This window comes from Postia placenta (genome assembly GCF_002117355.1).
Source record: "Postia placenta MAD-698-R-SB12 unplaced genomic scaffold POSPLAscaffold_2, whole genome shotgun sequence".
In the NCBI taxonomy this organism is placed as follows: domain Eukaryota; kingdom Fungi; phylum Basidiomycota; class Agaricomycetes; order Polyporales; family Adustoporiaceae; genus Rhodonia; species Rhodonia placenta.
In genome coordinates this window covers 80,017-93,825 of record NW_020169833.1, presented here as the reverse complement: position 1 = coordinate 93,825, position 13,809 = coordinate 80,017, and the positions used below count along the sequence as shown (strand labels likewise).

Sequence of the window (13,809 nt, the reverse complement as noted above, 5' to 3'; positions counted from 1 at the left end):
TCGAGGATTTGCGCTTGAAAGAAGTTTTTTGCGGAAATCAAGCTAGATAGCGAACTTGGGGACCCCGGGCACCGAATGAGGTTGTCAGTGATCAGTCGATCATTCCGAAAGTTCGATCGAAGGACTGAGGGTGAGCCGGGGAGCGAATAGCTCAGCTCAAGCTCAGCTTTCTGTGTTCATGGAGCGACTACTATCTCATACGACCTACTTACAAGAAGGGCAGGACTGTGTACCAGAAAGCCCCTTCAGATCTCCACGCGACTCCAAGGCTGTCATGAACAATACAACCAGGTGCGTGGCGATGCCATCACTGCCATACAGAAATATGAACTGCACTCACTTTAACAGTATTACCACAGATCCAGTTGCGACAGCCATGTCTTGGCTTGTCCCGATGGAGGTTTGGCTGATGATCATCGATGAGCTCGGTGCAGAACGCGAGTACGATGCGTTGGAAGCGTGCGCGAGGGCTACTGAAGGATCGATACAAGAGAGAGCATGGCGGTATGTTCCAGACGAAATGGCGTTCAGGACGCAGGAAGATGTAACGAGCATCAACCTAGCGCTACGCTGGGAGGGTCCATTCAAGGTGCGCATCGAGGGAGGGAAGCGAAGCGGTGAGCGGCTTCCGATTGCACACCTGGCGACATTCGCGTCGAGGCTCGCACGGAAATGGACCCGCGTGGAGATATTGACGATCGAAAGAGCGGAATGGCGGGCACAGGATCTTGATCCTCACACCCTCTTGCTCAACCTGGAATGCTTCTCGATCAGTTCCCTCCACCTGCATGATGTTACGTTCCCCTCGATCCTGACGTTTTGGCGCCTCGTGTGCGCCCTGCCCCACCTCAAGTAGCTTCTCCTCCGTCACGTCGACATTGTCAAGACCGCCGTTGATGCCCGGACGGTCTCGGCCTTGCGCCTGCTGTCCGCTACCAGTCTGAAGGTCATCTATATGATGCGGCCTGACGAATACGGCGTCGATCGACCTGGATCACTCGCCACGCACTTTGCTGGGCTGCTTCAAGTGATCTTAGCGCAGACCCTGCCATCTCTCAAGACGCCTCCATGGAGCAATCTATGGGGTCTGAACTTGTGGGCCATCGCCCTTCCGACGGCTACCGCCTTTGGACGCTTGCTTTGTGCCTTTACTGCCCTCGTTAGCCTACGTATCGACGGGCCATGCACGTTTTCAGAACATGGCTTCAATCCCAAAGATGTCCATGTAGACTCGCGAACGCCATCGCCATTGAGACGGGTCGAGTTGGGTAAAGACTTCTCCCTACACTCTGATCCTCACTCCGTGTATGATCTCGTCGACCTCCTCATTCAGACTGGCGTCAGCGAATGCCTGGAATTGATTATCGCTTGGCTGTCCCCATCTCTGCGTGAAATATCGAGCCACAAGCCCACTGCGTTCGTGGATTGTCCCGGCGCATATACGCCCTGCGATACCCCGCGCATACATCTACATCATCCATCGTTTTTGCGCGGTCGTTTCTTTTTGACGGCATTCCCTCTTTCAATATACCATTCAACCTGTGCTTATACATGTTGAGAATAACTCAACCCGGACTCAACACGTACCAGAATACGTAATGTCTTCCTCGGGTGCAATGCGAGCGAACATTGGCCTCTGTCCGACAGATACCCTCGATCCAGGACGTTTGACGACTCTGACGCGGGCTTCTTCGCCCTCTTCGCTCGAAGTGCGATGGCCATCAAGATCATCTCGTATGCAGACTTGGTGCTTGAATGGGAGGCGGACTTCCTACATAGCAATCGCTTTTTCTGCAGACGTCAGCGGGGTATATACTCCACGAACTATTCAGACCAATGTGTCACGGCCTGTGTCGTTTGCCATGGCATCCACTCCCGCATCGTCTTTCCTTCTCCAGAAACGCCAAAATCCCATATCATGCTCCCGACACCCGGTCGGTGCGCTCGTGTCCTCCCCCTCAGGATGCTCGACCTCATCATCACCCAACGACATCTTGCACCCACGCCTCCACACCCACGCGTCCGTCTAACATCATTTGCGATGTTCCCGTCTCGCTGAACTATGTTCCGTATGTGTATCTACTCGATCCTCGTCATACGGCGCGTATCGCCGCAAGCTCGGATACTCTCTCAGCCGCCGAGGGGTATCATATCATGTTGATTCTTAATACCCTTCTTCATTATTGCGATGGCGTGCTCGTTCTTTACTGCCATGTACGTGCTATACATTACTGTCTCCTGTTCCTCCCGCGGCTGAAGCTTGATAAGGGACGTGCCTTCATCCGGTCTTCCCTCGCAAGCCCGTGCTCGAGGGACGGGGATCACGAGCAGCGCGAGCGTATTGACAACATGCACTTTGTGACATATCGCACTTGATGTGTATGTACTACGCCACAGCGTGATCACAAGGCAAGTCTTTGAAGGGACGATCAATTCTGTACGTTCTCCCTCTTCCTCGTACGCCAAATCCATGACCTGTCCCCGATTCTGAGGCTGGCGCATCTGGTCAACCAAGAATACTCAGAGCTTGTGGAGGATGGAAGTGACAACATCTGCTTTCAAAAACAAACTGAGCGATGATGTAGTATAGTCACTGTGCCCATCTTGCTATTTTCAAGAAGAATCCGACTTCCTCGTCGATTTGCTGCTCTCCTCACTTTGCTCTTCTCCCATCACTTCGGTCTTCTCTTCTGCTCGGCCCTCTCGTCGGTTCCCCCGTTGTCTTGATCCTATCTCGCTGATGCGCTCCTCTCTTCGCCTCGATCCTCTCTCGTCAATGCATTCCTCGCGATGCCTGACTCTTCTCGCTGTCCTGCCCTCGTTCGTAGTCCTCATAGGCGAGGACTTCTGGATCAACCTTTTTCGGAAGGGAGTGGGCAGAGGCAATAACTCCGTCCTTCCGAGGACCCTCCACCTTGCTTCCGGCCCTGTGTATTCTACCAACCAGATCTCCCTGCCCTCAAAACCAGTCATCGCGCGAGTTTCGGGTCTGCCTCCGTCAAAAAAGCAATTGAGCTCGATACCATCTTTGATAAATTTGGGCGTTCCTGTATGGCGCAGCTCTTCCACGAGCCCTTGACCTTCTCCACTCCACTAAAGGCCTCGTCGAGATAGAATAAGGACATGTGCGGAAAAGACCGGCTCGTGGTGTGGACTTATTCGTGCAGTATCATCAGCTCGCGCGGTTCAAATATACTGATGGATAGGGAGCCCAGATAAGCGGTCTCAACCTTCAGTGAGCTGAAAGACACGTTTATTGGCGTGATACATGGAGGAAGCATGAGCTTGAGAGACGGAGACTCTAGAATAAAGAAAGTGACAAGGGTGATGTGAGGCCTGAAGGAGGCATACGACCTGGACGAGTGGATCTCCGGATCATAGGCTCTTGGCTGGAAACTCATGAGACGGTCCAATGCGTGGCAGGCACAAGCCAGAGAGCGTATCCTGCAAGCGAATTAGCTGAGGATTCCATTATCACAAGACAACAGGCCCGTTGTGAAGCGTCAGTGGACCGAACAACAAAACTTAGCTCTGCGAGTAAAACTTGGTTAAACGTCGACCGACTCCGGCACAACCGATGGATCTACCAATTCGAAAGACTAGCTATCGCAAGGCTATAGTCGAACGTTGAGTGAGGGAAACAGGCGCCTGCTGCGAGAAACGGCAAATGGTGGTATATTATGACATGATATATTATGACGTGCGTGTTCAACGCATGTATTGCAGTCTGCAGAGCGGTGTATCTTGACGGGGCCTAAGATCTAGATGACCTAAAAGCTGATCTCAGATATCCAATGCAGGCTCAACACACCGTATAAGGGCTATTCCCGAACAATATGTCTTTGTAATAGCTGCTTCCTCAGCCTTACAGTCTCTCTAGAATTAAGATATTCTAGATGGGGGGGAGGACGGTCATGATGAGGTTCTGGAATACGCCTTTCGGACAGTAAGATAGCATTTCAGCCACGGGGCTAACACGATTGTGGTCTGTCGACGGTGTGCCCACGCGTGGAGGCCGCATGTTCTTCTTAGTGACCAACTTAGACACCTTGTACACTACTTTCCCATGTTGCAGCAACGGGGTCTGAATCATGTGTGCTCATGTTACTTGCAGGTTCCTACTCGTGAGAGCCGTTTGCCCCCCTTGCTACCTCACCTTATAACGGCGACCCAGTCTATTCCATAACTCTCTAGCGCTCCCCCAACTTTCCTACTTGCAACAGCCGACGCTTAACAGCGACAATGCCCAACGATATCTGTCTTCAGTGCAATAAATAATGAATGCGACCAAAGTACACATGCGAACTGAATGTCGTGAGAATTGGTTGTTTACAAATAGACATAGGTCATAGGAAGGCCAGAAGATTGGGGTCCTACCTCTTTCAAAGATGTCGAGTGTGTGGTCTACAACGAGGATGCCATTTGACCTGCCTATCTCATCACTGTCAGGTCATGGCACAGATCGTGCAATTAGACAGCTAAGGGCAAATGATTAGAAAGGACCGCAGTGTGCAGAAGTTTTAAAGTTCGTCTGAGACCCGAAGCGAGAGCGATCGACAAGGATATATCGCATTTGTCTGAGTTCTGTCAAACGCGTAAGGAACAGACAGAGCGCCTCCATCAGCAAAACCAGGTTCGGCGTGTAATACAATATATTAGTTATGAGTAATCATCATGATTGTCCATGCTTGTTATTTGCTGATATGTAATTACACGCCTGTCTAATTATGGGACATGATTATGAAGTAGTCAACATTCAGGCGATGCGTGTGCAACTTAGAGCCAGAATGGTATGCGTCTGATAATCGATTGCAGACACGTCGTCATAATTTTACTTGATTGTATGAATGCCCAGATATTGTGATAGTTTGCTAAGGCTTGGTATGTATCTTAAATAAAGCGATATAAATATTCTAATTCCAATCACGTTGCGTATCGTATGGATTCCGACACTGCATGCTGACAAATGCAACAATGGATGCGATGTAAGAGTGCGCTTGACCGATCATACAGAGAATCAGGCTTCGGAAGTTATTACATTAGCATATCTAGTGCATTGTTTCGTCCTCTGTGTCCTGACTCCTCGTCATCCTCAGGGTCTGAGCTTGTTTAAGTCTATGTCGTCGTCTAGATGTCCGAGCCATGAGCGCTAGCGCCGGCATGAACAGACTCGCATGGGGCGCAGTCCGCTAGGTGTGCTAAATACACTAATGTCTTCATAGCCGTGACTTGAGGAAATGTGGTGTAGAGTACGAGGTGAGTCTTTCAGTGTGCCATTAGACTGTTAGAATGATGAGTCGCTGGCCGGATCTTAACTGTTACAATGATACAATGACTACGCCCATCAAGCACACAGCCATATGGTATTTGTCTCGCACCCAGACCCACAGTATTCATACCCCATTTCGCAGTGGCGGGGCGTGGATACGGTGGGCCTGGATACAAGGCAAAATTGTATTTTGCTTTCAGCTGGTTTGTCTGTCAGCAGCTATATTCAGCGAGTCGCCGAATGGCGAGGCTCATGATTATTGGTGAGCCAGACACATGCTATGTGAAATTTCCTTTGCCAACTGCAGATAAGAGAGCACATCTGAGCGCATCTGGGTACAGTACAGTCCTCGCCAGCCTGAGGACCTCAAATATCCCATTCAATTCTGCTTTTTAAGTTGGTAAGTTACAGCCCTTTCAGATCCCATTTTCTGGCTGTGTCTCATTATGCTTATAATCTTGCACGCATATAGTGTGATTTACAGGTTGCCAATTTGCATAACTCAACACAAAGCCAAACTGCTTGAATGGTAATACAAGTAAGTTTCATACTCTCTGCGACTTCAACGTCCTGCTGATGTCACATTGAGGCAGAACATTGAGACGGCGGTAGCGTCAGCGGCCAGTCTCAGGAGCCCAGGTTGCGGCTCGACGTCTACAGGATCAGGTGGCCGGATCAGGCGAGAACCTGTAGACTGGCGCACCTGTAATAGTAGTTAGTACCTATATAATTACGAGAAAATAAACATGATTTGTAATGTTTCTGCCACGATTTATTTGTGAGGACCCCGGGGGCCAGGGAACCGTGACCAGGCGAGAGTAATGAAGCCTGTTCAGGCAATCGACATTCACCATTGAAGCAGAACATTTTAATATCATGTAGGAATATAATGGTGGTACATTCATGGCAGGTGATGCAAGAAGAGTACATCTTGCCAACAGCCACCAATATTGCACCTATTGCAATGGATTGGGAAATTGCCAAAGCGGACTCGCCTCGATAATCGCATATCTCTCATGTACAATTATGGCGCTCAATTACATTGATTGTGTCGTCATGTAATAGATTGCAGGATGGATCTGGTTTTGCTGATGTCGCACAAAGTCTGCGAGACACTATAAATAATGCCAAATACGATGACATGCGCTCGCCACAATCCCATGTTTCAACAAAAGTTATTGATACGTACGTGCACGTATTATCCGGCATAAGGCGACGCCCTGTAGCGGATATAAAACAGAAAAAAAACAGAAGTTGCTAGGGATGTCACTTGTGCGAGATACAGGTGTCAACATGTCTCGGGGACATTACCCGAGAAGACATTGGGAGCCAAAAATGGCACTGTTGATGTCTTTATTTGGGGAACATGTCTGGCAAACGTCAATGAAAGGGTGATAATCATTCTGTTCATTTTTCCGAAGATACGCCGCACTGTCTACCCGGCGAGTACTCATCAAGGCGTCTGGGGGTGCAAGTAGAGAGAGGCGCGGAGACCTCAGCTCGCGATACATGGTAGTATAGTACGCACCAGTGTGTCTTCGTATCAGACGAAGGGGGAATTATGTACCCAAGGAGGTTCTTAGACAAGGATAAGCCGAAGGCAGTCTACGCTGTCAGTGTTATCGATGATTCTTGATGTGCATTGCCTGACATCAAGTTGCCAAATGTGCCGGTTGAGCCCTATGCGATTCGCAATCTTCACATTGATTCCCTGCACTGCTTTCGCCAGCGCGCAATGGTCTCGCGAAGGACTGAAGGTGTATTGAAAATCAATTCGGATCACGGTCTTCAATATATGCTGCGGCAGTGAGCGCTCATGAAGGCCTCCGCAACACTCTGTGTATACGACCTGGGATCGTATCGCAGGCAGTGAATGTACATCATACGCATGTTGAGCATGTGAACCACACATGGCGGTGAGCCGCGGCAGATAAGAGCTGATATGGATGAGGCAGGGACAAATCAGAGATGATGATGGAAGCTTGAGTTGCGGGGGAGACTTACAGGCACAGTTTCGTTACTCTAGCATATAATCTGCGAACAGGGAGAAACTGCTCACTTCTGCCACGCACATTTCCTAGCCCCTTTTCCAGCTCCGCATCGCCGAGCGGAGTACAATGAATAGCCAGGCAGTGATCGTTCGATCATACAAAACGTTGTGGGGGCGGTTTAAATCGGCCATGGGGTGAGTTGGGAGGACCTAGACTTCCGTTTTCTGTGCTCCTCGAGCGTTGCATCATTTCATTGCCTCCTACGAGGATGGCGATATTGCCTATGTTTGTTCGAGACTCACGTCACTTTCTTCCAAGGCCTCTCAGACGTCGACTCGATGCCGAGGCTGCGATGAAAAATAAAACCAGGTGCGTGGAGACGTCATCGTACAGCAATGGCAGTAACGCTCACCTTCGACAGAGATACGGCCATGGTCCGGCAGGCCATGCTTCCACGTCTCCCGGTGGAGATCTGGTTGCTAATCATCGATGAGCTCGGAGCAGAAGGCGAGTACGATGCGTTGATGGCGTGCGCGGGTGCTAGCGACGGGTTAATGAATGAGAGAGCACGGAGCTACGTTCCATTCCAAATGTCATTTAGGACGCCGGAGGAGGTTGCGAGCATCAATCTGCGGCAGCGCTGGAAGGGTCCATACGCAGTGCGCATCCTGGGAGGAATGCGTCGTGGTGAGCGGCTTCCGATTCCACATCTGGCGACATTCGCGTCGAGGCTCGCACAAAGGTGGACTGTTCCGGAGCTGACGATCGAGAACGCGGAGTGGCGGGCGCGGGATCTCGATCCCCGTTCCGTCTTACTCGATTTGGCCTGTTTCAACGAGATCCGGCATCTCCACCTCGCTGGTGTCACGTTTCCGACGGTCCTGACGTTTTGGCGGCTCATCTGCGCCCTCCCACACCTCGACAACCTTTACCTTTACGACGTCGAGATTGTCAAGACTGCAGCCAATGTCCACACAGCGTTATGCCTTCTGCCCGCCTCACAGATACGGTGCATCCACCTGCCGACGCCACCGCCCACGAAACCCGTCGTCGGGCGACCTCAATCATTCGCAAGGCATTCTGTCCCGCTGCTAGAGCAGAGCATGTCACCTCTCAAGACGCCTCCATGGAGGAATGTTCACAAACTGATCCTGTGGGATGTCACGCTTCCGACGGCGGAGGCCTTCGCACGCGTGCTTGTAGCCCTTCCTGCCCTCATGACCCTCGTTATCAACGGACCATGTACGTTCTCGGAACATGGCTTCAACCCGAGCGATGTCCCTCTGCGCCCGGACATGCTAAAGAAATTGACAACTGTTGAGTTGGGCAAGAGCTTCTCCCTATTCTCTGATCCTCAGTCTGTTCACGACCTCGTTGACATCTTCGTTCAATCTGGCGCCAGCGGTCATCTGACAGAGATCATGGCCTGGCTGTACCAGTCCCTGCATGTAGCGACAAGCATAGATGTCGCTCTCAATCGACTCGTCAAGCACGCGGGCCAATTACTGAGGAAGCTTAACCTCCGAGTACTTTCGCAAGACAACTCATGGCTATGCAATGAAGTGTCGACATATGCAACCCCGAGTACAGGTGCGCCGGTAGCATGGTCCTTTCCAGTTTACCCACAGTAATACAAAATGCCTCTAGCTCGTTGCTTTGATATCTCGGCGAATACATATCTCGGCTACTTTCTCTATTCAGTTGAAATCATACATGATGATGATTCCACAATTTCTGCTGTCGTGGAGCTTCTTCACCAGGTCACGTCAGCACACATATCTCACGTCAATTTGATCTTTTGTGTCATGGATGAAGCAGACCTGGCAAAGTGGTGGACTAGCCTCCCACAGCTCGATGCAGCCCTCTCGCGGGAGGTCTTCCACATGCTTGACACAGTCCGCATACGATTCTTTCGTGGGAACAATTGCAGAGAGATTCCTGTTGCTGCGGTGAGGACATGGCTACCAGGGCTAGATGCACGTGATATTCTGCGGTGTGTACCTCCATAGCGTACTCATTACTGTCTCAACTGACATGTCTTATTCATGCCATCAGAGTAGACAATGCGTGAGGTGCAACGAATACCAGGGTCGACTGATGAACTCATCGCCTGTACCTTCGCGTGAATGGCGCGAGCTCCAGGTGTCCCTCGCTCGTGCCAGGTGTGGAGAAGACCTTCTCCCGTCATACCACAACCCCGCTGTATTCGTGTATTATCATACATACATGTCCTGCAGATGCTCGCGCACACTTCGCTTCAGATTCTTATTATCTCTGCGTTGCCACATTGTTTGACGTTATCCCATCACTCTACACCATTCAATATATATGCGTTGCGATTACCCGGATGCCACGCTCTTCGACACGCGCCAGCACGCACGATACGCCTTCTTCAGACGCACCCCGTGCGAGACATGCTCGGTTCGTCCGCAGTCGTTCAATGCGATAGGAGGCCCGGTGGGTCTGACGCTGGCCAATTGATCCTATTCGCTCTGCGGGAGCGATTAGCCATCGACGCGCTGATGAATTCCCCTCAAGCTGCTCGATCTTCATCATTCGACGACATCTCGAACCTCCTCACCATTTGCAACGGCACCATCCTGCCCAACTATGATGGCTCGGAGCGTGCACAAACGGTCTGTCCTTGTTTTGTCCTGTCCTGGTGAAGACGAGTCCGACTCTGCTTGATCTCACCGAGCGGAGTTCCTATACTCGCGCGTTTCTTCGGCTGAATTTCTGCTCGAAGTCTTCGACGTGTGAATCGTTGTGGGAAGCTGGACTGCGCGCGATACTCATTCTTGACTGCGTTGAGTTCTATTTCGGTTTCGTCCACAGGACGCTTACTGACAAAACAGCCCTGTACAGTTCGCAAAGTCTCCGCATGTCTTCCCCCGCACGGCCACCCGCAGCGGCTATCGACACCTTACATTAGGACATGTACATCAGGCCGCTCTATCGGTCTAAGTTGAGATTGAATTGCGACCTCGAAAGCACGAGATGTTGGAACTTGAGATTGTGGCGAGCGCATGCCACCGTATTTGGCCATGTTTGTAGTACCTTGCAGACTTTGCGCGAGCCGTCCTGTATGTTCCTTACGCGTTTGACAGAGCTCAGACAAACGCGATATGTCTTTGTTGATCGTTCTCGCTTCGGGTCTCGGACGAACTATAACATGCTGAACACGTGTCACCAGATTTTCAGAATGCAGAAGGCGATGAGACAAGACGAATGAGCGTAACACAGAACTTTGTGAGACTTATAAATTACCCTCGTGGGCATTGCCCAACATTGGGTGCCCAGCGCTGATCGAGACTTGTGCGGTTCGCAGCCTGCAAGGTCTCTAAATTAGCTCCTTGCAACCAATGATGCCAGCGCGTATCGATGCTTCGGGGAGCGACGTGTTCACGAGTCTACTACATTGATCTAAAACTAGATCTGACCGCAAGCCTCAATGACTATCGTGGTAGTCGGTGCCCATCGAAGGCTTTCCTCAAGGGACCTGTGTATGAGGTTATGAACGTTAGGAGTATTACTTTTAAATGGTTCATGAGTCTTTCTCGGTGTCCTTAATCATATAAGATGATGAGGTGGATCGAACGAGAGCGATGCGGAGACAAAGATACGTGAATGGGCGCAATGGAAGTTTGAATGACGGATGATAAATGAAAAACACGAGGTGAGTTGCAGGTATCAAAGGCGCCGCTTCGTTGCTCTCGGATATCCTTCGCGAGCATGCTGAGTTTACTCACTTTCCTGCCACCTTTGCAAGCCCTTTTTCATATCCTCTTGCTCAGCAAGGCCCGCCAAACGGCCCATTGGCGATTAATCGGTTATCTCAAAGTGCACGGAGGAGGTTGAAGGACGTATGGTGAGCCTGGTGCGCCATTAGTTCCTGTCTGTATGTGCTCCTGGAAAGAATCGCCGTCTTATGTAACACGCAAGGAGGGCGCTGCTGCATCATTCTGCTCGCACTCCAGTTTTGAGTCTCAACAATTCAAACCTTCACCAGACGCCCAAGTTGTAATGTATAATATACTTAGGTGCGTGGCGGTGTCGCCGTCTGGTAATGTAACTTGCACTCACCCCGACAATACTACTACAAGCATAGTCTCCACGACGGTGCTTCCAGTTCTCCCACGAGATCTGGTTGCTGATCGTCGATGAGCTCGGTGCAAAACGCGAATACGACGCGTCGGAAGCCTGCATCTATGCTAGTGAAGGATTTATTGAGGAGAGAGCAGAGAGGTACCTTCCATCCGCAGTGGTATTCAGGACGCAGGAGGAGGTTGCGAATATCAACCTGGTGCCGCGTTGGAAGGGTCCATACACAGTGCGCATCGAGGGAGGAGTACGTGGAGGCGAGCGGCTTCCGATCCCACATTTGACGACATTCGCTTCGAGGCTCGCGCGAAAATGGACCCGCGCGGCAAACTTGAGGATCTCGAGAGCGGAATGGCGATTGCAAAATCTTGATCAGCATTCCGTCTTAATCAATTTATCCTGCTTCGACAACGTCAAACGCCTCTTTCTCTATGATGTCACGTTCCCTTCGGTCCTGACCTTTTGGCGCCTCGTCTGCGCGCTCCCACGGCTCGAGAGGGTTCATCTCCGTAACGTCAGAATTGTTAGGACTGCCATCAATGCCAGGATACTTGCAACATTGTGCCTTTTGCCCGCTACTAGGGTGGTCACAATTCACCTATCACGGCCCGAGGAGTCCGGTGTCGAGCGGCCTGGATCGACCGCAACGCGCTGTGCTGGGTTACTTCAGGCGATAGTAGCGCATACCATCCCGTCTCTCAAGACGTCCCCATGGAGCAAGATCACAATACTAGTGTTGTGGGATGTTATCCTTCCGACCGCTGGCGCTTTTTCACGCCTGCTCCATGCCCTTCCCGCCCTCCAGGAACTCACCATCAAGAGGCCATGCATGTTCTTGGCAAATGGCTTTGATTCCAAATGCCTTCCTGAACACCCGGCCACGCTACCACAGTTGAGATGTGGTGAACTGGGCGAGGACTTCTCCATACATTCTGATCATCAGTCCGTGCACGACCTCTTCATTCAAACCGGCGCCGGTGGCCGTCTGCAAAGTATCACGGCTTGGTTGATACCGCCCTTGCGTGTAGCAACTGGCATAGATGTCGCTCTCAATGGACTCGTCAAGCATGCTGGCCAATCGCTGCGTAATCTTGACCTCACAGTACTCCCACAGGGCAGCTTCCCGCTGTCCAATGAAGCATCCACGTATGCAGCTCCGATACAAGGTGCGCCCCGTAACATGGTCCCTGCAATGTTACTCACTGTAACGCACAGTCCCTTCAGCCTGTTGTTTTGATGTCCCGGCGAATTCACATCTCAAGCGCCTTGAATATTCAGTCGATACAACTCACGAGGGAATTTCATCAATTGCCCCTCTGGTGGAGCTTCTTCACCAGGTCACATCACCACAGTTGTTCAGCATCGATTTGTTTCTCGAAGTCATGGACAAGGCAAACCTTGCAAAGTTATGGACTGGCCTCTCACATCTCGACGTTGCTCTCTCCAGAAGTATATTTGACAAGCTTCGGAATGTCGATATATACTTCATTCTTGCAAATGATTCCATACATATTCCCGGAACTATGGTGAGGTCATGCTTACCAAATGATACAACGGTCTATACTCCTATATCGATGCCTGACTCGTAGACGACGAGCGAGGGCTTATGGACAGTGCGTCGTCCTGAAGATCGAGCGAGGAAGTCGAGAATGACCACTACCCCAAGTGAAGAGGAGCAGAGACTTGAATGAATAACCAGGTCGAACTTAGGGTTCGACCGACTAATGGTACAACTACTTATACAAGTACCGACTACGCACGGACCATCGTGTCTATATGGTCGTGTTAGTGAAGAAAGAAACGTAGTGGTACGATACCAGGCACGAAGTGCGCACGGACCCCATTATGTAAGCAGCATAATGTTCAACCTGCGGGTGAGCGCTAGGACAGGCGCCAGTATGGGCGCTAGTAGTACAAGGAATAGAACGGAAAGACAAATGTTTCATTACCCCCCTACCAGAGTCGAAGTCCCATTCGACTACTTACTGCTCACCATCTCCATACAACTCCCAATCTACGCCGTCGTCCTCCTCTTCGTCGAACCACTCCTTACGCGCGTTCCTCCCTACGTTCATCCATTCCTCGCCAGAGAGGTGCTTCTGATTCGGCCAGGAGCTGTCCCACGTCCATTGAGTGGTGTCTGGTGTCCAGTCGGGATCGACTTTGCGAAAGACGACGGGTGTATCGGGACGGGGGCGCGAAGGTCCCGCGACGGGACTGGCGGGGGGTTCAGGGTTAGCGCTACGCGGTGGAGGGATGGGTATTGCTTTCGTCTGCCTTTCTTTCTTCTTCCTCTCCTTCGCCTCGTTGATGATTCCTTCGAGAAACACGTTGTCGACGACCACCCCCACGCGTCGCGCAGGTTCTTCAGGTGGTGCGGATACGTGTCGCTTCATCGGCCTGGTTCCGCACTCTCGCTCCAGGTGTCCAGGGGCTTCTTTTCCGCAT

At 51.1% G+C, this 13,809-nt stretch overlaps 6 protein-coding genes across 6 annotated transcripts; 3 read left to right on the top strand and 3 right to left on the bottom strand.

Moving 5' to 3' along the window:
* Nucleotides 1-204: 204 nt before the first annotated feature.
* On the bottom strand, nucleotides 205-2,973 carry POSPLADRAFT_1133439 (hypothetical protein; the record flags this gene model as incomplete). The annotated part of the gene is made up of 8 exons (XM_024484346.1): nucleotides 205-310; nucleotides 341-570; nucleotides 641-940; nucleotides 1,301-1,468; nucleotides 1,588-1,791; nucleotides 1,835-2,026; nucleotides 2,233-2,354; nucleotides 2,658-2,973. 8 exons carry the CDS (start codon nucleotides 2,971-2,973, stop codon nucleotides 205-207), a joined length of 1,638 nt encoding a protein of 545 aa, XP_024342504.1.
* A 182-nt stretch (nucleotides 2,974-3,155) lies between these two features.
* POSPLADRAFT_1131389 (hypothetical protein) lies at nucleotides 3,156-3,401 on the bottom strand (the record flags this gene model as incomplete). Its single annotated transcript, XM_024484075.1, has 1 exon — nucleotides 3,156-3,401. One exon carries the CDS (start codon nucleotides 3,399-3,401, stop codon nucleotides 3,156-3,158), a length of 246 nt encoding a protein of 81 aa, XP_024342503.1.
* Nucleotides 3,402-5,079: 1,678 nt separating this feature from the next.
* Nucleotides 5,080-5,894, top strand: POSPLADRAFT_1038350 (hypothetical protein). The gene is made up of 3 exons (XM_024477374.1): nucleotides 5,080-5,669; nucleotides 5,742-5,807; nucleotides 5,859-5,894. Exon 1 carries the CDS (start codon nucleotides 5,510-5,512, stop codon nucleotides 5,663-5,665), a length of 156 nt encoding a protein of 51 aa, XP_024342502.1. The 5' UTR covers nucleotides 5,080-5,509; the 3' UTR covers nucleotides 5,666-5,669; nucleotides 5,742-5,807; nucleotides 5,859-5,894.
* A 1,761-nt stretch (nucleotides 5,895-7,655) lies between these two features.
* On the top strand, nucleotides 7,656-9,269 carry POSPLADRAFT_1131087 (hypothetical protein; the record flags this gene model as incomplete). Its single annotated transcript, XM_024484027.1, has 2 exons — nucleotides 7,656-8,850; nucleotides 8,908-9,269. The coding sequence occupies 2 exons, from the start codon at nucleotides 7,656-7,658 to the stop codon at nucleotides 9,267-9,269; spliced, it is 1,557 nt and encodes a 518-aa protein (XP_024342501.1).
* Nucleotides 9,270-11,398: 2,129 nt separating this feature from the next.
* POSPLADRAFT_1131708 (hypothetical protein) lies at nucleotides 11,399-12,950 on the top strand (the record flags this gene model as incomplete). Its single annotated transcript, XM_024484120.1, has 2 exons — nucleotides 11,399-12,527; nucleotides 12,586-12,950. Coding segments are annotated over 2 exons (1,494 nt in total), but the record flags the coding sequence as incomplete, so codon positions are not given.
* On the bottom strand, nucleotides 12,920-13,808 carry POSPLADRAFT_1132705 (hypothetical protein; the record flags this gene model as incomplete). Its single annotated transcript, XM_024484242.1, has 2 exons — nucleotides 12,920-13,113; nucleotides 13,355-13,808. Coding segments are annotated over 2 exons (648 nt in total), but the record flags the coding sequence as incomplete, so codon positions are not given.
* Between the last annotated feature and the right edge of the window lies 1 nt (nucleotide 13,809).

Bases quoted from the DNA above. Each gene is read 5' to 3' on its own strand.
- POSPLADRAFT_1038350 (XM_024477374.1), top strand. From the start codon at position 5,510: ATGGCGAGGCTCATGATTATTGGTGAGCCAGACACATGCTATGTGAAA.